The 24,415-nt window shown below is 38.1% G+C and overlaps 3 protein-coding genes across 3 annotated transcripts; 1 reads left to right on the top strand and 2 right to left on the bottom strand.

Annotated features, from left to right (window-relative positions):
• The first annotated feature begins 1,327 nt into the window (after window positions 1-1,327).
• Window positions 1,328-3,159, top strand: LOC110769453 (Rubber elongation factor protein (REF)). The gene is made up of 3 exons (XM_021973434.2): window positions 1,328-1,487; window positions 1,607-1,840; window positions 2,502-3,159. The coding sequence occupies exons 1-3, from the start codon at window positions 1,467-1,469 to the stop codon at window positions 2,955-2,957; spliced, it is 711 nt and encodes a 236-aa protein (XP_021829126.1). The 5' UTR covers window positions 1,328-1,466; the 3' UTR covers window positions 2,958-3,159.
• A 612-nt stretch (window positions 3,160-3,771) lies between these two features.
• LOC110769897 (NADH-ubiquinone oxidoreductase) lies at window positions 3,772-5,344 on the bottom strand. The gene is made up of 3 exons (XM_021973958.2): window positions 5,188-5,344; window positions 4,564-4,875; window positions 3,772-3,975 (listed from the first exon to the last, which is right to left on the bottom strand). The coding sequence occupies exon 2, from the start codon at window positions 4,860-4,862 to the stop codon at window positions 4,575-4,577; it is 288 nt and encodes a 95-aa protein (XP_021829650.2). The 5' UTR covers window positions 4,863-4,875; window positions 5,188-5,344; the 3' UTR covers window positions 3,772-3,975; window positions 4,564-4,574.
• Window positions 5,345-7,655: 2,311 nt separating this feature from the next.
• Window positions 7,656-9,899, bottom strand: LOC110769885 (HCP-like superfamily protein with MYND-type zinc finger). The gene is made up of 3 exons (XM_021973939.2): window positions 9,233-9,899; window positions 8,866-9,028; window positions 7,656-8,728 (listed from the first exon to the last, which is right to left on the bottom strand). Exons 1-3 carry the CDS (start codon window positions 9,508-9,510, stop codon window positions 7,961-7,963), a joined length of 1,209 nt encoding a protein of 402 aa, XP_021829631.1. The 5' UTR covers window positions 9,511-9,899; the 3' UTR covers window positions 7,656-7,960.
• Window positions 9,900-24,415: the final 14,516 nt, after the last annotated feature.

Here is a 24,415-nt window from a genome sequence, read left to right as displayed (position 1 = left end):
TCCTCTCTCTGCAACTTTTTCCCTTCCTCAATCCCTCAAAGCTACCAACTCAACCCAAAACCCCACCAACCCAGCTTCCTATTTTACAAACCTAGAAGATCTGCGACTTGGAAGGGAATGAAGATATGCAACTTTGATGGGGAAAATAAAGAGAGATCGGAAGGAAGAGAGAAACAAGGATAGAGAACTAGGGAGAGAAAGCAAAATCAAAATTGCAGATGCTCGACTTCATGGCGTATATATAGATATACTTCCACAAACACGAATTTGTATGAAATCACAACAAAAACAAGTTTTGTCTTGAATATTTTGGATGAGGAAGATGACGAAAGAAAAAAAGAGGGGGGGGGGGGGTGGGAAGGAAGAAGAAAGGAGAGAAGGAGAGAAGAGGGAGAGGAAAAAAAAAATGGGGCCCGTGAAGGAAGAAGAAAAGAGAAAGCAGAGGAGGGAGAAAGAAGAAAAAAAGGGGAATGGAGCCTGGAAAGGAAGAAACAGAGGAAAAAAAAAATTGGGGCCCGTGAAGGAAGAAGAAAAGAGAAAGAGAAAGAAAAAAAAAGGGGAATGGGGCCTGGAAAGGAAGAAGAAATGAAGAAACAAAAGGGAGAAAAAACTATTGTAACCGAAAAAAGGGAGAAAAAACTATACATTTTTTATTTTTTATGATAATTTTAGGTTTTAAATAAAAAAATCATCATGGTGCCCTTTATTGTCATTATACAATCTCACAGCACTTCTATAAAAAAGTTTATCAAACATTATAAGACTGCTTTTTATACTCACATCACTTTTACAAATATAGATTACCAAACACTTTGCTGCTTCACTTCACAGCTGTTTATTTTCACAGCACAGCAGAAGCAGTTTTTTTTAAAAGCACAGCAATACCAAACTGAGCCTTAGTAGTTATGGTGCAGTTTTTGTCTATTTTAATTTTGTTTTTAAAATATTAGTTTGTTGCCCTCTAGAAGTTGGTATGTCACATGCTGAAGTTTATCTAATTCTCTTTCATAAAAAAATTAGATCAATTGGCGCGGGCGGGGGCAACAGAGTTAAAGCCAAGCCCATTGGAGCGGGGAATCTATCCGAAACAGAGATGAGGGCCCACATGCATTATCGTGGGCCCCACAGAAGCATTTCACGCTTCACACTGACTGAATGGCACTAAGCTGCTGCTTTGCTGGTGTCGACAAACTCGTATCGTATCGAGTCGTCAGGTCTTTTCCCGAAACTTCCACAAACCTCCCTGTTTTTTATTCTGAGCGGATCAAATATGAGGGCCCACTTAAGCAAGCAGATTCCATATCCACCGTCGATCGCACGAACGTATAAGATTATTTCGTAACTCTGCCGCTATAAATAATCCCTCGCACCATCAACCGCTTCTTATTTCCGATTGAACCAAACAAAAAAATTCCCGATCTTGAAAAGCCCTTGTTATTCGTGATCTCACTTGCAAAGAGAAAACAATGGCCACCGCCAGCAGCGAGGTAATTCAGTTTCGAGTCTCCTACTTCTTGATTTTTGGATTTCTTGTTTGGGACAACTCTGTGTTTGTTTGCTTGGATCTTAAGCAACTTTTTGTTTTTCTGAATTTTTGTTGTTGCAGAAAGGGATAGAGATCAACAAGGAGAAAGAGTTGAAGCACCTAGGGATTTTTAGGGTTGTGGCGATTCACACTCTGGTGTGCGTGTCGAATCTGTACGATTACGCGAAGCAGAACTCTGGGCCTCTGAGATCGACGGTTGGGACTGTGGAGGGTGCTGTCACCGCCGTTGTTGGTCCTGTTTACCGGAAATTCAAGGGCGTCCCTGACGATGTCCTTGCTTTTCTCGACACCAAGGTACTCTGTTATTTTCCTTTCTAATTAAAATGAAATGTAATAAAATTGTTGAGATTTGAATTATTTAGATGGAAACGAGCAATTGATTTGTATTGTAAATGATGTATTCATCATGATGATAATCGGTAATTCTTTACAAATTTTTTGGTTTTTTTTTTCCTGTTGCGGTGAATTGATAGGTTAATCTGTCAAGTGAGCTTTCAAATTCCTCTACTTGTTGCCCTCGGATTAGATTAAAAAGATGATGTGTTTTTGGGAAATGGATGTTTGTGTCGGATCAAAGTAAAAGTTATGGTCCTCCTGATATCCTTTATGAATCGATGTTAAGAGTGATATCTGGCTGGTTTGAACACATGTTTGTGCTTTTGCTTGTGCCCGCGGTTTTTACTTGTGGTGTTGTGTTTTGTGTCTGGATTTGTGCCCTGATTCTGACTAGCCCCGTGGTATCTATTGTAATGAGACTGATAGAGTAAGATCATTCAAGGACCATTGCCAAACTTTCGTGGATAATTGAAGCTTCTGACCCATTCTCTTTTTGGTAACAAACACGTAATGATCCTAGTACCTTTGGTTAAGGAGTCATAGGTATGGGTAAGTGTTTTTTTTAAAGCAATTGACATATTCTGAAAATATTAATCGTTTTGTTTATTTATTTTCACAGGTAGATCAAGCCGCAGGCAAGTTTGATAAGCATGCTCCTCCATTGGCTAAGCAGGTTGCGAGCCAAACACATGTTTTGATCCAAAAAACAGTGGAAAAAGGCCAGAAGTTTGTAAAAGAGGCTCAAACTGGGGGTCCGCGCTCAGCAATTCATTATGCAGCTACAGAATATAAGCAGTTTGTCCTAAACCAATCAGTGAAGTTGTGGGTTGGACTGAACCAGTATCCTTCCATCCACAAAGTGGCAGAGAAGGCTGCACCAACTGCTGCTCACTGGTCCGACAAATACAACCACACCGTAAAGGACTTCACTCGGAAGGGTTATGCCATCTTCGGCTATTTACCCTTGGTTCCGATTGATGAGATATCCAAAGCAGTTGAGAAGGGTGAGGCAAAGAAGAAAGAAGATGCGGCAGTGCATGTTGAGCATTCCCCTGATTCCTCTGATTCAGATTGAATTAGTCTCTGCCTCAGGTTGTTACAATCTATCGTTGGCTTCTACAAGTCGTCTGGTATTTAAGAAATCTAATATAGGGTTCGTGGGTGAAGAAATGTTGATCTACTTAGCTTAGCTAGCGACTTTGTAAATGATTTCTAGACCCTCTAAACTTTTTTCGAATTATGAAATGGTTTAGCCAACTATGGCATGCAAGTATCTAGATATCGGCTCTCTAGTTCCGGTGCATACTAAAGACCTCCTTGGATAGGTTCTTCAATATCTGTTGGAAGTTTCTTCGACAAGGTAGATTTTGCCCTGTTGCACTGGGTTTAATGTGATGAAAAATGAGTGCATTTGCATGTGTGAATGAGTGGCCTGTGGAACCAAAATGACAAGCAGTATTTTTTACGTAATGGCTTTGAGTTGTTCAGTATTCTTTAAGGATGCTGATTTTACCAAATAAAAGGGGAGTGTGAAAATCAGAATTGAAATAAATTATCGATCTCGAGTCTGAGCAAAATCATATTCTTCACTGTTGATAATCTGGTATTTTTGCACTGCGAGGAAATCAAGAATGTCAAAATGTTCTTAATCAAAAATTTGGGTCTAGACGAAAATTCATGACAAGAAGAGAGTTGTAATACCCCACAGGCAAATTACAATCTCTATTGATTTTGAAAGCATGCATGACTAAATTTTTCTTTTGAGCTCGATACATGGATTGAAGTCCAAACTATCCAATTACAAGAAGAATGTCAGTAGATACTCAATTGTCATGTTAGTTGGGAAGTTGGGAAAAAATCAGTTGTTAGGTAAGTTGGGAAGGCTGCACTTGACATTGCTCCTAGATTGGTGCAAAATATATTAAAAATTATAGAATTCACATGAAGTGAAAAAGAGTTCATCCACAACACAACAGTTACACGGACTCTTATTCAAACAGAGACCAGTCTAGACGAAAGCAATAAAACCGAACAACACTTTTGCAGCAACACTGAATTCCAACTGCAACAGAAACCTCCAAGTGATTATGCAACTGCAACAAGGAAAGAAAACGCTTGAGCATCATTCATTCCATAACATATCAAACAAAACTTGAGATCTCAAAACACTAATATTTTCAAGGTTGGGAAAGCCTGAAGAAATCATATTACAGTGATTAGAACGCAAATGCAAGGAAATGTAATCTTTTACTCTCTTTTACATAATGTATATAGTGCATAAAATTGATTATAATGCAAATGAAACCGACAGTTTCTCTAATTACGCAAAAACTGTTAGGGAAAATGGCGGTTCCTATCCTTTCCGTCCAAAAGAACCAGATCCTTACCTAGGAGAAGGGTCATATCAATAACAAATAAGAATTTTGAAATGGGAAATTTAGAACTAACAACAACAAAACAATCATATAGCGCATGCTTCAATGACAAGTGCAATGCCAAAATGCACTCTCCTAAGCACAAGCTTTGGAGCATTTAGCATTGCCTTTGGATGAAGAAACCTCCAAAGACACAATTGGGCAAAATTCTATCAGAGGCCACAACAACATTTCAAAGAGCTTCAACACAATCCCAACCATGCAATAGAAACCCACAATGCCCCTGAAACTGTCAAGGAAACAAACCTTATATGCACTCATTTAGTTCTGGAGGTGACAGGGTCAGTGCTGTGTTGGAGGAGATCATCGTAGGGGTCCCTCCGTCCGGCAACCTGGCTAATTTGGGCATCCCAACGGAGCTGCGAATTGTGGCGCTCGAAGGTCCAAAAGCCGTAGGGACGGAGAGGTAGGGCCCACATCTCCTTGGTCTTGTTGCACTGGTCCTTCACCGCATACACATGCTCTCTGAATTTCCTATCCCTCTCCTTAGGGTCCTCCATTAGCTTCAGTATCAGATTCTCAGCAAACTCCATTACAAAACCCATCTTCTCACTCTCCCTGAAAAACGTTAACCTAAAAACACTTAGCTCTGCTCAGTGTTTCCACAAGCCCTAATTTTATACAATTCAAACTATTCGCAGGAAAGCCGATTTAGCTATTAGATTCTATTAGGGTTCTGGTACTTTCTTTTCTTCTCTAACATTTTCTAGGCAACCAAACTGATCGAAAACTCGCGAAATGGAAATTTCCAGATGCGTACTGTAAGAAACTGATTCAGAAACCGATCTAAGCTGTGATTAAACTAAATAAAATGAAAATCAAGCAAAAATTATAACAGAATTGAAAATAAGAATCGATTGGGGAGCTTACCTGGTGCTTGATTTACAAATTTCCGACGCAGCTCACCGTGTTTGGCAACGATTTTTTGGGGGTCAAATCAAAGCAGCAGATATAAAACTTTTTCTTTTTTCTTTTTAGTCTCTTTTATTTCTGGGTTGTATTTTCTTGGGCCAAGGCTTACCCTCGTCTTTTCTTTTTTCTTTGGGCCGATGCACAATTTCGATAGTTTTGTTTCAAGCAAAGACTTCAATCGGGCCAAGAACTTTGAGTGAATTTAAAAATTGAACATTAGTATCCATGCATTTTTGTGATTTATTTTCTTCTTTAATCAGCAAGAAGCCATAATCGGATCTTAAGTTGAAAACTTGTTACTCTTGTTTAAGACTGATAACCTAATCAACTAGTATCTCTTTCTTTTGCACTACAAGTGTTAGAGCTCAAATTATGAACCCTTTTTTTTCTTTTCTTTTTTTATCGGTATAAACAGAGAAAGAACGAGAGTCAAATTCTTGTCATAAATGAGTAAGTAAAATTACTATTGAAATCATCCGTCACATAGCGATTGTTATGATACTCACCAATGATTACATTGTCCACAGCTTAGTGATTAAGGTAAGATCGGTCCACAGCTTATGATTTAATTTTTTTTTTCTTTTGGTATTGTTGATACAGCTGGCCATTCCCATTTCTAACTAAACACATTCAAGAATTTGAGCAGAGCTTCCCAAACTATACCCACAAGTTTTTAGCTGCCACCCCCACCCCTACCATACAAGAAGCACTGATTTAGCCAACAACATGCCCTCAAAAACAGTGTCTGTTATTTGCTTATTTAGGCAGTCGAAACTCAAAAAGAGGAGTTCGAGTAGGCGGAAAGGCATTGAATGAGCATCATCTTTTGAAGAAACTGTTAGCCTCTGCATCAGAAAACTTCCATGTCAAATGCCTAAAAAAAGCATACAATTAACTCCAACCAACGAATAAATTTAAAGTATTTAAAAACAGATCAAAGAGAAGCAAACAGCAACAGCAAAAACAGAGTGACGTTCATGTATCATCCAGTTGAGACAAATATATTTTCGAGGCTGACATCCACTACATACATGGAGATAAAAGTTTCAGTTACATCAAACTTTGTTTTCTTTTGTTTTGGTTTTTAAATTTCCAATGCTCCTTAGAGTGGTAATAAGATTCTATATATTCAAATAAGATCTGTTTCGTCTTTGGAAACTCTCAGACAATCAGACAAAAGGGTTTTGAGAGCAGTGAACGTCATTTTGTACTTGGCTTTAGACCAAAATTCAGACTTTGCAAAGCAGCAAAGATGGGTCACCTGCTCAGCTCTGTAGTCTAATACCCTTTGGTTTTTCACCTGCTATTCTTAAAAACATAGCAAACACTTAACTTTGCCATGTGACCATGACTTGCAATTAAAGGTTTTATATCTGCAATCTATTTGCTTGATATAAATTTGAAACCCATCTGATTTCAACTGGGGCTTGGAATTGGACCACCCATTCAATATCAAAGGTTTTATTTTAGCATAAAGAAAAAGAAAAAAAGGCAATGTGAGTTAGGTCAGTTGGCCAAAGTAGTGTGTATACAGCACTCAAGTTCGATCCATTTCTCGTACATTAGAGTAGTTAAAAATAGGGACATTTTGGAAAAAGAAAACAGGAAAAAGATATATAACAAGTGCGCTCCCACAAGGAGGAGGAGGAGGAGTTGATGCTATTTTAATTTTTCTCCCACTTGAATTGGTTTTGTGAACCCAAATGACTCACCCCAAAAACAGCCATATACCCACCACTTGCAAATTGCATATCTTTTTCCCCACTGCCACTAACTTCAACTCCCCTTTCCTTTTCATTTTGTTTTTTTAAATTTTAAATTGGTTTCTTTTTCACTTTTTTCTTTCTTGTTCTTGGTCAATCACTTAAATGTTTCTGACTCCTTTTGACCACCTAAAAGCAAGTGAAAAAGCTAAAGGAGGACAGCAGAAGAAGAAGGCGATAATTAAACTTTGCTCATTTGGGGTCTGCCTCAGAAGCACAATAACAACAACTTGCTCATTGCCTCGTTGCCTCGTTGGCATTGCTGCTCTCTCTCTCTCTCTCTCTCTCCGTCATTCTTTCTTTCATGCACTCATGCAAAGTAATTACTCCATGAGCTGTAAATCCGAATTTCGAATCTAATTTTCCCTTCTTTTGCATCCAACATAACGCACCATAACTTTACCCTAAAGTTAACCCCAATTTCTCAGACTTACATTTGCATCCAAATACAAATTAACATTTTTTAAATGGGAAAGTTCAGCTATGGTAAGCTTTGGTGTGTCATGCATCCAAATCAAATATTTGGAAATCGGATTTTCTGGGAAAGTTTGGAAATTTCACATTCCCAAGACCCAGTGACCAAACTCACAACTACCAAAATTACAGTTGAGCAATTTTTGTAAAAACAAATGTAACCCCAAATGAACAAGAGAAGAAAGAACATTTGAATTTTCATGAATTTTGGATATTTGTTTAACCGAAATTAAGGCTAGAGTTGCTCTATTGTACCCCAAAAAAAAAAAAAGAGAAAAAGGAAAAAAAAACCACAGGAAAAAGAAAAAAGCCCCTTGCTTCCCCTCAAAGATCCCCCTCTGTACAACAAAGGGTGAACAAAATTTCCAACGGCCATAATTAACTTAACATATATATTTCCACAAAAACGGCCTCGTTCCCTTTTTCCTTTTTTCCGCTTGGTCTTAATTCACATTTTCCTGCCGTTACCGTTACGGTTACGGTCGTCCATTCTTTTAACTCTCAACCATTTCGTCATCACCCCCGTTGACAGGTCCGTCACCGTCGGCACCATCACCCTCCTCATCCACCCACCTCTCCACGGCGGCGCACTCAGCCTTGTGGCGCAGCTTCCAATCCAGCGCCTGACAGGCACGTGAGCAGTAGTTCACGGCCCCACACACCGAACACCGACGAAATTCGTGTCTCCTAGTCTCCGGCCTCCCACACCCCACGTGTGAGCAGAGCCTCAAACCCGGTCCAGGCGAACCGTCCCGAGCGGCGAACCACTCTCCCAAAAACCGGTTCGCCGGGTGCACCTCCGGTGCGGGCACGTTGCACCCGAAGTCGCTAAGCAGCGGACAGCCCGACCCGGTCAGGTGCCCCAGCTGAGGATGTGGGTGAGGATGTGGGTGCGGGAGTGGGGTCCACGTCAGCAGCTGCCGCATGTGTACTCCCGAAGCTGCCGCAGACGACAAAACCGCTGCCAGCTCACGCGCGTTGGCCTGGACGAGAAACCGTCTCCCTTCCGTTATGTTCTGACGGACTCCGTAACCGTCCTGCAGGCAGTGGCCGAGCTCGCGCAGCGCGTCGATGTGGCCAAGAAACGCTGCACGCGCGCACAGCGCTACCCCAGCACGGAGGTCCTTGTCGTTTTTGGAGCCGCCGCTGCCGTTGAACTGAATGACAGCAAGCGAGTAAAGTGCCGGCGCGTGAGAGCCAATCGCCGCCTTGGCCATGAGCGAGGCTCCGCTCCCTCGGTTTTGCAAACAATAGAAGCGAATCTGCAGAGATGAGGAATATTAATAAATTAATAACAAATAATAATGGGAAGGAATGTTCATAAAACTGGATTGAATTAAAATTAATCAATCAAATTAATGAGATTTTTTTTGGGGGGATTTTCTGAGAGTGAACTGACCATGCCGAGAGTGTAGCAGGCCTCGACGTTGCCGGCATCGGCGCAGAGCTTTAAGAATCGGTGAGCCGACTCGGACCAGTTCTTGGCTTTGAGGACGAACGTCTTGGGTGAAGCTTTGGAGACCACCAGGGAATGGAGAGCTAAACCGTATAATCTCTTGCATCTGTTAACAACAATTCACACAATCCAATCGAATTATCAGTTACTTCCGTTAGATTTTTTGAAAAAGAAAAAGAAGAAATTAAAAGACACACTCCACACCACACACCACGTATCTCTAACCACCCGAACCTCCCAACTGAAAAACAATTTCCTCAAAATACAAAACAAAAAGGAAATCAGGAAAATTCCAGGATTGAAAACGTACGTTATGGAGGCGCTGATGAAATCGGAAGGGGAATTGGCGGTGGAGCTGAGTTTGGAGAGAATTAGAATGAGTAGGTCGTCGGGTAAAGAGTCGAACAAATCGACCGACGCCGACGACGAAGAGGAGGAGGAGGAGGAGGAGCTTGTCTCCGGCGAGAGTTTATTCCGTTTCCGGCAGACACAACGTTCTCCGGTGAAGTCCTTCTTCCTCTTCTTCTGAAAGCACACGTCTCCTGCTCCTCCGACTCTAGGATAGCAAACCCCACCCCTTGTTCTCATGTTTATGGCTTAGAGAGAGATTACGAAATGGAGAAAGACAAGTGAGGGCCTTATATACGAAAAGCCAAGAACAAAACCAAAAGCAGCAACGACACACAGCCGAATGCTCTCTCTCTCTCTCCTCTTCCTTTCTTAACAAATAAATATAAATATATTTGAAGCGACTACTAAAACACACATTTAATAAACATAACGTCCCTATTCACAACTTCAGCCCCTGGAGTTGTTTGTATTTACGGTCAAACGGAGTTGACCCAGATCCGTTCGTCTGTCTCTCGTCGGTTTGTTTTGGCTTTTCACTCTCCCCTGTACTTAAAGAAAATAAATAAATAAATTTAAAGAGAGGGAGAGAGAAAGAAATAAAAATCCTTCTCCCTTGTCTGCACGCTTTTGAAGTTTGAACCCAAACCCACCCCCACACAAACACACAAATACACACACTCTTTTTCTTTTCTTCTTTTTTCTTTTTTCTTTTGAAGATGAAGAAGAAGAAGAAGAAGAAGAAGATGAAGATGAAGATGAAGATGAAGATGAAGAGAGAGGGAGAGAGGGAGAGGCTTTTTCCCCCTCTATCTGCTCTGGTTCCTTTTTAATTGTTTGTTGTTGTTGGTACAGGTCAGGTGGCTGTCTTTTTTGTCACTCCTTTTTCTCTTCTTTCTTCCCCTAAAAATATATCTCAATAATTTTATCTCTAATTCGTGTCAAAGGCAGTTAATTTTGTTACCGGTAAAAAACCTAAACTTGGGGTTACTCCCCTGTTATTTTCAAATTTCACACACGGTAAAAACACTTGAACTCGCGTGTCAATCCACTCGCGCACTTCGTCTGTTGGAGCGTGGGAAATACGCGTTTTGTTTGAGGGTGGGGAAATCGCGGTCTTTTTAACAAACTTCAGGTAGCAAAATCTGCGCACTCGTAGAAGACCCAGCCAAATGAAGGTCAAACGTATGAATCAGCACTTACACAGGTTCAGTTACTCTTCTTTGTTTTACTTGTCTTTTTCCCTTTTTCTTTTTTTTCACGATTTATATCTTTGTCTTTTTTTTTTCTTTTTTCTTTTTTTGGTTGACGTGTGTTTTTTTCTTTTTTTTTTCCTCATTCTGTTGGGATTATACCAGCTTGCTGACATGGTGCTAAATTATACCAGCTTATTATGGTGAATTTTGGAGAAATGACTGGTAAATATAATTGTAGATGAGAAATTACAGGTAATTGATCTACGAATTGGATCTATTATTTCTTTTTATTTTCAACATGATTTTTTAACAATTTTAGGTCAGCCTGTAAAATTGTAGCCAGACCAGTAAAGGGGTGAATAGAAAGGAAATCTTAGATCGCAAGCTATGTAACAGTAACGGCGCCGTAAAACTGTGAAAAAGCTAAACCCTTACGGCAACAGTTAGAGACACGATCCCCGTTCCTCCGTGAACAGAAGCCATAGCCATAATGAGAAGCAAAATTAAACCAAGTCAATGCCTCTGTTCACGCTTTCACTTTTACCCTAGTTTTTATAACAATGTCACTCTGTTTATTTATTTATTTGGGGTTTAAAATTGGAGTCGTAATTTTGCTCAGTGGTTCATTATTTGCTCAGTGACACGTAGCTTAATTAGATAGAATAAAGCCAGCTTTGGCAACTTGTTAATTATCAGCAGGCGGGGCTGGCTGCACACAGAGAGTGTGGTGTGGTGTAGTTATCGTTTCCAAAGTCAAAAATTTGGCGCTCTCTTTTGGACGTTTAGGTTTTGACCAAATCATTAGACGCCCTCTCCTTAAAAACTGATTAAAACGCCCAGAACTTAATCATAACTCTTTTGAAAAAAACACTATGGAAAGAATCTTGTGAAGAAACGGAGATTTGTGGTCAGCATAAGGAACGTAGAAACGTCTAGATCAAAACAGAAAAAATAAAACAAACCAAAAAATAAAACGTAAGAACCTCGGCAAGGTCCCCCATTGCTGTTACATCGCACTATAATTAAGCATTAATTATTTCTCTTAATCTCGATTAGTGACGTTGATGATAAGTAGTCTTCTCAGCTTTGCCCCAGTTTTAATTCGTATCAAATAATGGGTGAACATGAATCATGCCCTAATTGAATTTTATCAAATTTTTTTTAATTTTATAATTAACTAGGTTGATTGTACTATATGAAAAAGAACCAACTTTAAAAATAAAAAAAATTGAAAATGAAAATGCGAGAAAGTCTTGGCAGGCGTGACATTTTCCTGAAGTTGACTCTTCAAACAGGCAATAGTTTGTATGTAGCAACTAGTACAAAATAAATAGGATCTGTTGTTGTAGTTGTAAGACTTCGTATGTGGCGTAATGGTGTAAAATTACTTGTAATGAGGATATTATTATTCTCGATTAATAAATATAATGTATTATTAGCTAATATCCTGTTGCCTCATCGTTATGATGGCACCAAATAAACCTTTCTTTCTAGATTTCTAAAGGAGGGCGGGTGTCTAATCTTAATTAATAAACTTGTAATGACAGATTAACGGGAAGAAGAATGGCAGTTTAAGCAAAGAGGACGTTGTCATGCAACTAATTAAAATTTTAAAAAGGTGGATTAAGTTGGGAAATGACGTGGATCTCAAGAAGTGATGTCGACCACTCATGTCATGCTATGGGGCCCACGTGTCTCTCCTTCCGTGCCCTAGCTAGGTGGGGCGTGGGGCCCTATCTATGAAGCATCGGTAGAAGGGGGTGGGGTCCGTACATCGTAGGGACAAAGAATGGGCCGTGTTGTTGTTGCCAACCTCCTCTGCTCCTCCTTCCTAAGCCATCATCCATCATCCATCATGTCAAAATGGCACCCGCGATCAACGAAGCCGATTTGGTTCCCAAAAAGACCAAAAATATATGCGTGTGGTTAGGTTAACTTGGGAATATTGGTCAAGACTCAAAGACCAATTGAGTTCAATTTATCCATCTATAGTCTTACACTCTATGCCCCACTTGTAAGTTCCCATCTATATCCAACTATAGAACTACATGTCGATCAAAAGTAGAAATTCAAAATATTCATGAAATGGAAGGAATAAAGAAACTGAGTCACTTTTACTTCTCTGCTCTTTCACTTTCCCCAATTATTGCGTGAATTCGGATCCATAATTTCTTATTTTCTCATTCCGGCAAGCCCTTAGGAGTTTAATAACTTAAGAAAGCAACCCAAATTCACTGAGAGTTACCTCTCCTAAGTTATAATGAAAGATGACACACTAATTTGGAGCACTCACTTGATCATAAGGAGGGTTCGGTTTCATTGGTATTATGATTCCATGAGTGCTCCAAATTGGTGAGAGCAATCTTAGACGTGGTTACCAAATAATTTTTCCCAAATTTCAACTCGAGGTCGTTACCAAGAAATTATAAAAGTGGATCAATCGAGCAGTGTTATTTAACGTAATAACAAAAAACCTAGTACCACCCAACGCAAGTAAATAACAATATTTTTCCCCGGAGGAGATTGGGTTGAGGGGGGTTCATGTATTATAAAAATGTGTACGGGAGAGGGATAGACGACTTAAAACAACAGAAAACATCCAAAACAAACAAACAATGAGCGACTATTCTCCCACTAGATTATTTGATTTCAAAATTCCAAGGCATCCAATCCAAGATAATTATACAATTCTATCTAAACCAGCATGGTTTTTTTTAATATCTTGAAGATATTTATAGTATATATTTATAAAATATTAATTCCAGGGAAATTAATGAGTTTGTAGTTAGGCGGCTTGATTGATAGGATTACTTAGCAAAATGATTTGACGTTAATTATTGGAGTATAGTTAAGGAGTTATGTGGGCAGGCAGTAAGGTATTTAAGTGGTTGACCAAGCTAGCTGAACAGTTGTAGGCTTTTAGCCCTGTAGGTGATAAGCATGATCTCCAAATTTATGTTGGGAATGGGATTAGTTGGTTCCTTAACTTACAAGAAGGGGAGTTCTAGTACGCTAAATTATTTTACTCCACAAATATTCAATGTCTTCAACTTGAAGGAGTCAAAGACACCAGCCACTTGTGTTTCCAATTTTTCTCGTGGAGTCTTTATCTTTGAGTCCTTAAACAAGATTCATCTGCGGATTTTGTTCTTGTTTTTTGTCCCTTCGATGGGATAGCTCAGGACCCTGTTCGATGATTTCTCAATTATTTTCCATCTCGTATCTTACTTTGCCACCTCTCCCTCTCTCTCTCTCTCATACATAATTGGCAAGTGTTAGATTCCTAATCAATCATTTTAAATGAAGAAGCGGCTTGACTAACAGAGTTTTCTAGAGTTATTTATTTTTGAGAAACAGTGAGTCCGATTTTACAAGGCATTTCACCTTTACCTTTACAATTTGATAACCCTTTTATTAGGAGAGGTTTTAGTCATTGTTTAACTAAATAAAATCACATGGTACTCTTTAATTAAGAGCGAAAGCAAGACTAACTAAATTTGAGGATGTAAAAAGTTCTCATATCGAAAAGTTAACGCAACTTATATGAGCTTATAATGAATCGAAAAGTGAACGCAACTTATATGAGCTTATAATGAGTTGAGTTAAGCAGGGCACCAATCAAAATGAATCAAAATATTGGTATTGGAATTTGAAGGATTGATGTATATCCGAGAGGTACGTATACATGTTTTAATTTATTATTGTTAAATTTTAGAAACATTCGTATATGCGATAAGAATATGGGCGTATGTCATTGTTGTTCAATTTGAATACTAGGATTGTATTGCGACATTATCCTTTACAAATTCATCGCTTGTCTTAATCCAGACGCTGCCTGATTTAGTGATGTATCATGATCGGCTGGGAGTTACCTTAAAATATATTCCCACAGGACACGTCAGGGTAATATTAATATTTATATATTAGTTGCAAAATACTTGGTTGCATGCAAGTTGTTTGACGCTGACACCTAATTTGAGATATTTTCATTCCTAGACTCTGGATTTCGATTAGGGTTTTTGGGCAAGCGACACGTGGTGGGCTCACAGTGAGAAATTCCTCTCGCTTTTAGCTAAGATAACACAAAGTAATTTGGATTTGGAAGCAAAGGTGGAGAGCTGGCCTCCTCGCTCCTCCATGCTTTCGGATACCTTTTCCACTATAGGGATAAAGAGCCAATGAATATTATTTTTTCTTTTTTTCTTTTTTTTCCTCTCGTGTCAGAAAATTTAAAAAAAAAAGGCTAACCCACTTTCTTTTTTAATTATTTTTATTTTTATAAATATTTTATTAGTTAATTAAACCCTTTTGTGGGGTATGTATTGAGGTGGTTTGAGAAGCAAGTAAATAAAAAGATTTGAAGCAGTAAAATAAAATTTACAACAAGACATGCAAAAGGCAAAAGCAAAGGGTCACGTGATAGCTTTGTCTCGCAGTATATGATGAAGTAAGTAAACCAACGCAAAGCACACTTAGCTGCCGTGTAAATTAATTTAATCACACAACAAATTAGCACTCAATCCGGTGATTTAGTTTTCACTCCTAATTCACGTTCACGTGTTCATGTTACTTTATCTTGGAGTGCATTTCAAGTGTAACTCCACGTGGCACCACAGTGATCCTTGATTTTACTGAATAAGCCGATCATCGATCACCTAGCTATAAATATCTCGGCCATGGTAATCCAAATCATATTATAATTAAGAGTAAGTACACCTTCGTCACTCATGTAAAGTCCCAGTGCTAACAACATTTAGGTTTTTTTTGTATAAAACCTCCCTCCCAACTATCGGACTAATGCATGTAGTTATGTTTAGGACAATATCAGTGTTAGTGATAAAGAGTCGTATGTTCGGATAGTTTCGTTGGGATCCTAGTTTGATTAATTTTCCAATTGTATTATACGATATTATATTAAATCGATGGTAAGATGATGATGGTGGCGAGTGTGCATGCATGCCACATAAGCCAATATTATATGTAGCAAGATGAACGGGGAAGCTACCGTTTCATAAGGTAGGGTCCAAGAAAGGCCAAGGAGAAGAGCATACCTTTCTGTTAAATTTGGACAGAATCTGTTACAGGGGTGGGGAGCTGTTACGGCAGGACCCACTTTTGCTGGGGGTTATGAGACAGGTGAGTAGTTCCCTCTAGCTGATGCACGCCTCTTTTCTCCAATCGACACGTGGCAGCGCTTTTGGGTATCGGTGGCAAAGTGGTGGCACCTAGTTCACTTGCCACGGAAGACAAAATTTGAAGCTCAAACCCGCATGAGTGTCGCAATTCGATCCCAACAGTAGTACAATAAATAAAGAAAAACTTACAAAATGAAAGTCTACAAGTCAACGCGTTTAACGGCACGTTATGTAACAGCCGTTTGTATTGGGCTGTGACGTTGAATCTTTGTCAAGGCACGGCATGCAGGCCGCCCAGGCCCTTGGGGTATCTCACCACCTTGGTTCCGGTCCGGTGATACGTTTCTCACTTTCCACTTCTTCACTCAAAAACAGATTGTGATCATTATTAATACCCAAAAACTCAAATTTTTAAAAATAAAATTTGGATTTTTCAAAACTATAAGCATCTAGCTTTTATATTTGTATTTTCAATTAGAGATGAAATGATAGGGAGCTTAATTAATTCGAGACAATGATATTTAACAACTTTTTGATTCCCCACCGGCGAGGTTCAAGTATTGTAGACAAATACTGATTAATTCATTCATTAAAATGAATGCATTGTTTTATGCCAATGTTTTTTCTTTTGTATGGACCACATACAAAAAGCTCGTGGTTAGTTAACAAGTGTCGTCCAGTGAAAAATGGCTTTAATCTATAAATCAATTGTCTCAAGTTCGAACCCCCATGACATCTTGGTAAGTGTGTGTGTGAACCCCCATGACACCTTAGACTAACTTCACGAGTATATGAGAGAAACCAATAAGTATACTTGGTGGCTCATAATACACCACACTTTTATGTAAGAATATATGTGGCTTAAACAAACCCATTGTAGAGATAGAAGCATGAACTTTCAGCTGCAAAATAAAATTGGAGCATTTCCATGTTATCCATTTGTGTGTGATCCTCTGCTTCTAATTTTTCCTCCCCTTCAAGTATATATTGTCCATATCTTTTGCCAATTGCGCCTCACTTTTGGTACCACCAAAAACAAGTGTTGTGGCAAAGTTTTGTACACGTAGAGGGAAAGTGGGTTGTGGATGTTGGTGTACAAAAGAGACAACAAATTCTAAATTGGCTGGACTAAGAAAAGAATATATGTGTATGTATATATATAGCTAGAGACAAAGTAGAAAGAAATCTAAAATGAACTATATATGAACTTGGTTACTTGGCGATATTTTACACGAGGGTTTGACGTAGAGAGATGTCAATCTTATTCTTAGTTCCGTACATTGGAAAATAAAAAAGAAAGACACATCTTATTTTATTTATTGATTTATTTATTTATATAAATAGAGGAATTTGAAGGATGTTGCTTAACGCATTTGCCAGTTCTTTAGGGACCCTCGTAATCGTAAATGGTGTGGAAAATCAAATGAATTGCAAGGCATGCGCACGTGACTTGTTGTGCCACGGTTGAGTATGTACCAAGCCAACCCATATTTTTCTTTTCATTTTTCCTTTGCTTGTTTGCTTAACATGTGTACGTGGTGCTGGCCTTGAAAAACTTCCTAACAAAAAAAGTAAAATAAAAATCTTTATAGCTACGAGCGATGACTATGATTGAAGAGACTAATAAGATATACTAGTTTTGAACCAGAGTCACATTGTGGTGATCAAGTCCTTGATCGTGGGTTGGTCGGGTTTCATTCACCTTAGTCTTTGAATATCCCAAGCTTATCATTACTCATAATGGAAAAAGTCTCTCTCTTGCTTGCTAAAAATACTAAAACACTCCTATTAATCTTATAGATAATACGAATTTACTATCCTGATCAATTGACCTAACTAGTGTCGACTAACTCAGCGTTTTTATGTGTCTTGATCTTGAATTTGCATGTCGACAAAAACCTACCCTAATAATAGCTATTGGATTTGCCATGCACGTGTAATCTGAGCCGTAGATGCAGATGCTACAGTTGATCACACGTCAATGGATATATCATATATTTTCCACAAAAGTCAAGACTGACAGGTTTTGACTGGGACTTTTAGACCATGTGATGAGTAGAGGACGTAGATTTGCATAGTCTTTTGCTTTTTATTCTTCTTCTCCCACAAGTGGAGCTAGAAATTTAAAAAATTATATGAATTCACACGCCACCTCACTCACGCCTCTTCTGTCTCTCTGAGAGAGAGAGAGAGAGAGAGAGAGGTGAGGTGGAAGTCTTTTGACGTTGCTTCCTCCTCCTGCCACTTCGTGTGACAATTCATCACCAGTCACGACTAGGCTCAGTCTCCATTTTGGGGAACTTTGTGTGACAGAAAATGGAAGAGGCTGAAAAGACAGAAACATCCCTCGAATGGATATTTGATCTCTGCAGTTGAGGGACCAGGGGTATAATTGAAATTTTCATGCTTCCATATCCATCCATCCGTTTCATACACTGCTTCGCCGTGCAAGCAAGGAGTACTGGGGGTTGCTTTATGCTTCCTAGTCCCGGGACAAGTACAATTTCGCCTTTACGTGCATGGTAAGTGAACTTCAAAAACCCAACAAAAAAGAAAAAAAAAGAAAAGAAAAAGATGGGAAACTATAGTCATAATGCTCCCCAACACATCCATTTTATGGCTATTCTTATTTCTTAAGTATAGTAATTATATTACTGTCTCCTGGCCTCACCCTAGCTATATCTATAAGCGACCTTTTGATTCTTAGATCAGCCAATCGGAGAACCCCGCGTGGTGGTGAGATATTGGAATTAGCTACAAAGCTTTTTCACCCTTGCACTTCCAGAGTTTTCTATACTGTTTCTATTTGGTTTGATTGTGGATCAGATAAGGTTGAGGAGCATGTGTGGAGTGGGTGGAACAACAAATCTATCCATTTCTTTACATCTTTTAACTTTAATAGTCCTAGAATTTATACCTGGTTGTCGATTTTATTTTGGAATCAATTTGATCATTCAATTCTCTCAATTGTGCGAGTCCTTCCATCACATTTCGTTAATTTTGCCATCTCTTTGACTTGAGGGTTAAAGTTTTACTACTTTTTTACATTGCTTTTACAGCTTACATATCATGTGTGGAGGGTTGCTAACCCAAACAGAAGCACCACAAGGGAAAACATTAACGTTATGTCAATAAGACCACGATGACATTCCACCCTCCTCACAAGTGTTATCTGAGTGTTCACGTTTTTACTCTCTTGAGCTCTAAGTACATTTCCAACTAAGAAACTTGCCAAAATAACCAAACAAAAAAATTGAATTTCAAGTTTTCCATTATAACCCTTTTGACGAGAGGCTTTAACAACCCTTATAACCAAATTAAAAGGAGACCCAAAAAAAAAGGATTAAAGTGGAGAGGGTTAGCTGCGTGCATGTGACAGCAACGACAAAAACCCCATGCATGCAATTATAAATTATAAATTATAATTTACGATTATGAATTAAAAAAGGGATTTCATAAATAAATAAAAACAAGATGGCAGCTCAAGGTAGCGTAAAATTCCATCATTCTCATTCTTAAGTTAATTAATATTGTGACAGAAAATGATAATTAAAACATAGGGATTTGTGAGAATTTAGCGTAACGAACTATAAATGGGATTAGGGAGAGGAAACTAAGGATGTTACTTGACGCATTTGGCGTCTACCTCTCTTCTTCTCCTTCATCTCTCTCTCTCTGCAACTGCTGCTGCTTTGATTTTGGGGTCCCTTAATTCCTTTCCTTCCATGATTCCATCCACCCTCCCTCCCTCGTGCCTCGTTTGCTGCGCAATATCTCACTGAGAGACCACACGTGCTGCATGCCCTAATTTATTTGTTTTTTTGAGTCTTTATTAAGGCATGTAACATTCTCTGTTCCTTTGTTTAATTAATTAATTAAGGGCTTATTCTTGGAGTTAAAAAAAGATTAAATTACTTTATTAGTATCAATAACACTCACTAGTTTGGTCAAACTGAAGCAGACAAAACTAGATTGTGGGGGCTTTTTGGCCAACAACACCCACTAATTTAAGTTTATACAATTTACAACGCCATTAACTTTTCAAACCGGCCCCTTTCAAGTTTAAATTTTTAATCACACTAGGTCACTAAAATTTCCTCAGTTTCTACATAACAACGACTCAATAATCTTATTTCAAATCATTCACATGGGGAGCGACAACAATTATTGGTACATTAACCCTATTTCTTTCTTTTTCTCTTCTCTTTTCTTATTTCTTGATGTTGTTTTGTGGAAAAATGCATCAGACCGCGACGTATTTATGATTCAATACGAAAAGGGAACAACGCAGTTTCGGATGTGACATTATGTGGTACTAGTGAAGAGTTTTACTAAGGAACATGCCCCACTTTTCTCATTTTTTTTTGGCATGATTGCTTGCGGCGTAACATGAGGAACTAGAAATTAAAATTTCAAAGTTTGAAATGCGAAAAACAAAGGGTTAAGGTGATGATGCGGTAACATTGCTTGTTGTTGGCCGTTCCTTGGACACCCTTTATATGAATGAAAATTAAAGAAGTTGACCTCCACTCAAGTCATCGGATTCAAAGAGGCTAATCTTTCGTTGAATCAGAGTTTACAACAGCTAACTTTTTAAAGATTGCTACAACCAATTTATATGTCGATGATAAAAAATATTTAGGTCCTTGCCCCTTAATGAGCCACAATGCCCTCTAAATTATAGGCCGTGTTACATTTTAAACTCTAAACAGAAGGAAGTTGAGGTTTCACCACAAAATCAATTATAGCCCAACTCCTTATAAGTCATTGCTAAGTTTCTCAACTTTCCAATGTGGGACATTTTCACTTTTACATTCTCACACAACCCCACACATGATGGAAAATGGCTGACAATTGTGACATAATTGACTATCGGGGGGGTCTCAAAACTAAATTGAAGGTTCATATATAGTGCAAATTAAGTGAAATATGGTCCAAAATTCAGGAGCGTTACTAAAATTTTCCCAACATTATCATTTGTAGTTATGATATGGGTAATCTTAATTCATTTTTCAATTCCAACATTTTGTTGGAGATACATCAAGTACTCTTGTCTTCCCTCTTGTCGTACGTACTATGTATTCCCTTAGCTTCTTCTACAAACCAGGAAATCTTTAATAACTTGAAGAAGAAGAAAAAAACATAATTAGAAAGAAGTTATCATATGCACAGCAATTTCTCAAAACCTTTTGTTGTTGTTGTTCAATCGATCCTACCGAAAAGTTGGTCATCATTAAATTACCATTCTATAGCAGCTGAGGAATCTCCGATCCAATAAATGTTAACTTCTTGGAGGATTTAGCTATGGTAGTTGTGAGTTTCATATATATATATATATATATGATTTTGATTTTGATGTAACAGCTTCTAGAAGTGAATTAATTAGCAAGTAACATTCCTTCCAAAAAAATAAATTAAAAACGCAGACTTTCATATCCAAACTCGAAAGCAAGAATAGAAAATAGTTAAACCTCCAACTTCCAAGCCCAAACATATGGCATGCACCTAAAATACACAAATCCCATATAAAAAAATTCAGAAGAAAATTGTGATAATGCTGCTATATATATATATATGGCGGCCCTTTGGCTCTTAACATATGCATGCATCTTCACGGATTTCAGGTTGTTCGTCATGCTTGAGAGCTCCATTTTATCTAACCTATTTGTTGGCTTCAATTTTTCTATAATTGACTTACAGATAAAACTCATGCCGATTCGCTATCGCCAATAATTAATCTCTGTATTATTACTCGCTGATGGTTTTTAATTTGTTATAATATAAGGTTGACTCTTGACTAATGGGAACAACATACATGTAACATGATGAAAGTAACCAGCCGTCCAAAGAGCCGACAAGGGGTCGTATGTTGTTCTCATCTACATCGAGATAGAAAGAGGGGCAGATTAGGTGGTACAAGAAGCAATGGTTGCGTCATTACAGATAAAGCATACAAAACCCTGATGTTTGGTCGGCATCTAATCTTAACTTAACTAATTAAACTTCACCACCATGTTGCAATAACCAAACATTATGACCTTACCAAATACTCCTTTCCTTCATCCTCCACATATTTTCTTTTCGATTCATCGACCCGATTTACAAGTCGCACTTCTCTCTCAGTCGTCCTTGTAGTTTCTAGGCTTATGGGAGGCTACGTTGCTAGGGTTAAAATTGACATGAACCCTAACTGGTACTACTTGGAAAACAAACAATTGGGTAATATGAACTACCTACTTTGCTATGGTAGGGTTAAAATGAACTACCTACTTGACATGAACCCTAACTCTGGTACTACTTGGAAAACAAACAATTGGGTACGTAATAAATGTTATGGTGCCACATCATATCATCTCCCTTCTTTGTATCGTTTGCTTGCACGTAGGAGAAGGTGGTAAGCAAACTGTTGCACTTTCAAACCAAATCTAAGTCAATTTCGATTGTATAGTATAATTTTCAATCAATTATATAATTAGAATGTGTCAATGGCGCCGCCAAGGGTACTAAATAAATATATGGGTTATAATTTTCAAAAATTATGATGTTTGCTTCTGATCAAATTTATACAATCGGTAAGCGATACATTTTTAGTCCTCTCACAAGAATAGATTTCTTGGTTACATATAACTAGTTACACGCAAGATTTTCTCCTGTAAATTTTCCATTTTGTGTTTTGGCTATGGGAAAAGGTTTTTGATCTGCCAAAACACAATTATGTGGTGATTACCAGTTTAATTACCACCATGAATTATACTACCTTGCAATGCACTATCCAGCTAAAAAACAGGGTCATTATTGGCGTCGGATTTGCCCCCACCATTAATCACAATCCTTGAAACTAAATTCATCACCGATAGCAAATGCATGTGACTGCATGATGACTGGTGTGAACATAAATTGTGAAGCAGCATGATATTATTTGGGTCCAATTCAGATATAAAATCCGACACAATAATATAATTAGCTTTTCGCAGGTGCATCATTTTAGTACTTTCAGAACAATAACTCTCTCTGAGACTTGGTTTTTTTTGAATTATTTACTTTCTAATTCACACTCGTCAACCAAATACAATGATTCATAGGACTGCGTCTTCGCTTGTTGACCCCGCAATTAACAAAACAATATGAAAAAAAGGATGAGAGAGAGAGATATATATAAGTAGAATTGTATGCCAATCAAAGTTTATAATTATTTGTGGTTTTGTAATGTTATATAATTATTCTACGGGACATAATTACGACACCGTTTTTATATGCTATAATTTCTTGAGAGACATAATTGCATTGGTAATAGCCAGCACATGGTTGCATGGAAAAATCATAGAGAAGGAATCCAAAGTGAAGGAGAACATAAAGATTTGGCTTAAGCTCTTAAACTGGATTGGACGATAAATCCTTTTTTTATATCAAACATGCTTTGATGTTGTTGGCAGACCTCAAAACAATCACTAATTACGTTAACCCAAATCTGCTAACCACCATTTGCTTCCTTAAAAGGCTTATTTCCACCAAACTAGATTTCCTGGTCGGTTGCTTTATCTGATGGGGTGAATTTTTGGATAATTATGTCTCAGTAAACCTTGATTGATACATGGGTTTTTTTTTATTTTAAAAAAAAACTTTTTATCCTTGCATCATTGAAAAGTTTTCATCATTTTGGGTGGAGAAGAGAAGCCATTTACAGATTTACTCTTCCATTGCATATCTGGGTGTGAGTTGCCATATGCTGTCAAAAGTCAAAACTTTTGTGCTTTAATCCACATAATTTGACTTCTCCACTGAAATTATTGAATGTTTTGGGTTTGATCTAGCTGCAGTTGGATCATTTGGGTTCTTTCCCTTTCTTCCCTAATGATTTTTTACAGTTGGTTTGTGTTGATTACTTGAGTAACCAACACTCTTTCCCCAAAGTGCCAAAAGGACAGGGAATAAAAGTGATTCATTTTAAAGCGGCTTTTACCCTTTTTGCTTGGGCTCAGCTGTTTGCATTATTCTTCAAGTCCATTTTAAAGCTACTTCAACTTCAGGTCCTACCATCCCTTCCTTTGATTTTGTAAGCTTGGTTGAACACTTGGTCCTGGCCCAACGAATCTCAACTGAGCTTCTTGTGATGGAAGGTCTGAAATCCATCTGAGAAGTTTGTTTTTGGGTTTTCTTAAATAAGCCCACACAGCAATATCATGTTCTTTTTCTTCTTTTCGGCTGAGACCTATATGTAAGTGAAACCTATATGTAATGTAACTGACCATGACATGTCCTATGTGAAAAAAAAAAGAAGAAGTTAAAATTCAAACCTAGAACTCCATATATCAAATTCTAAACTCCGAAAATGTTAATGTACTAAAAAGCATTACAAACTCTTGTACATTACAATACAAGCGAATTCGTTTTAAGACAACTACGCGGTCTAGTACGGTCCAATACGGTTACCAAATGAGTTCTAAAAGTTAATAATGAGACACTAATGTGACATCTATACGAAACTTGGATTAAAAGAATCAGTAGAAAAGTGTATGATTAAGAGCATATTTAGGCTTTTAGGTTTGGATGAGAATAATATGAAACTTGAAGAAGAATTGTATTCACACATATTCCATTGGATAAAAAATCCTTACCTTGTATGAGTATATCAGAAATCTATAGGGTCCCCTTATAACATGGCCTCATTGGTTGCAATCAGTTGTTAGATATATGGGTCATTCTGACTTGTAATGTGAACCACCAGTCTGTGATTATTCCAGGTAAGCTCAACAACTGGAGGAGGAGGGTTCACTGGGGCCCAGTATCAGATTCTACATGCCACATGGCAGCCCA

This window comes from Prunus avium, chromosome 1, assembly GCF_965620075.1.
Source record: "Prunus avium chromosome 1, drPruAviu1.hap1.1, whole genome shotgun sequence".
Lineage (NCBI taxonomy): Eukaryota > Viridiplantae > Streptophyta > Magnoliopsida > Rosales > Rosaceae > Prunus > Prunus avium.
The sequence above is the reverse complement of the archived record's forward strand: the minus strand, read 5'-3'. Positions and strand labels throughout refer to the sequence as shown.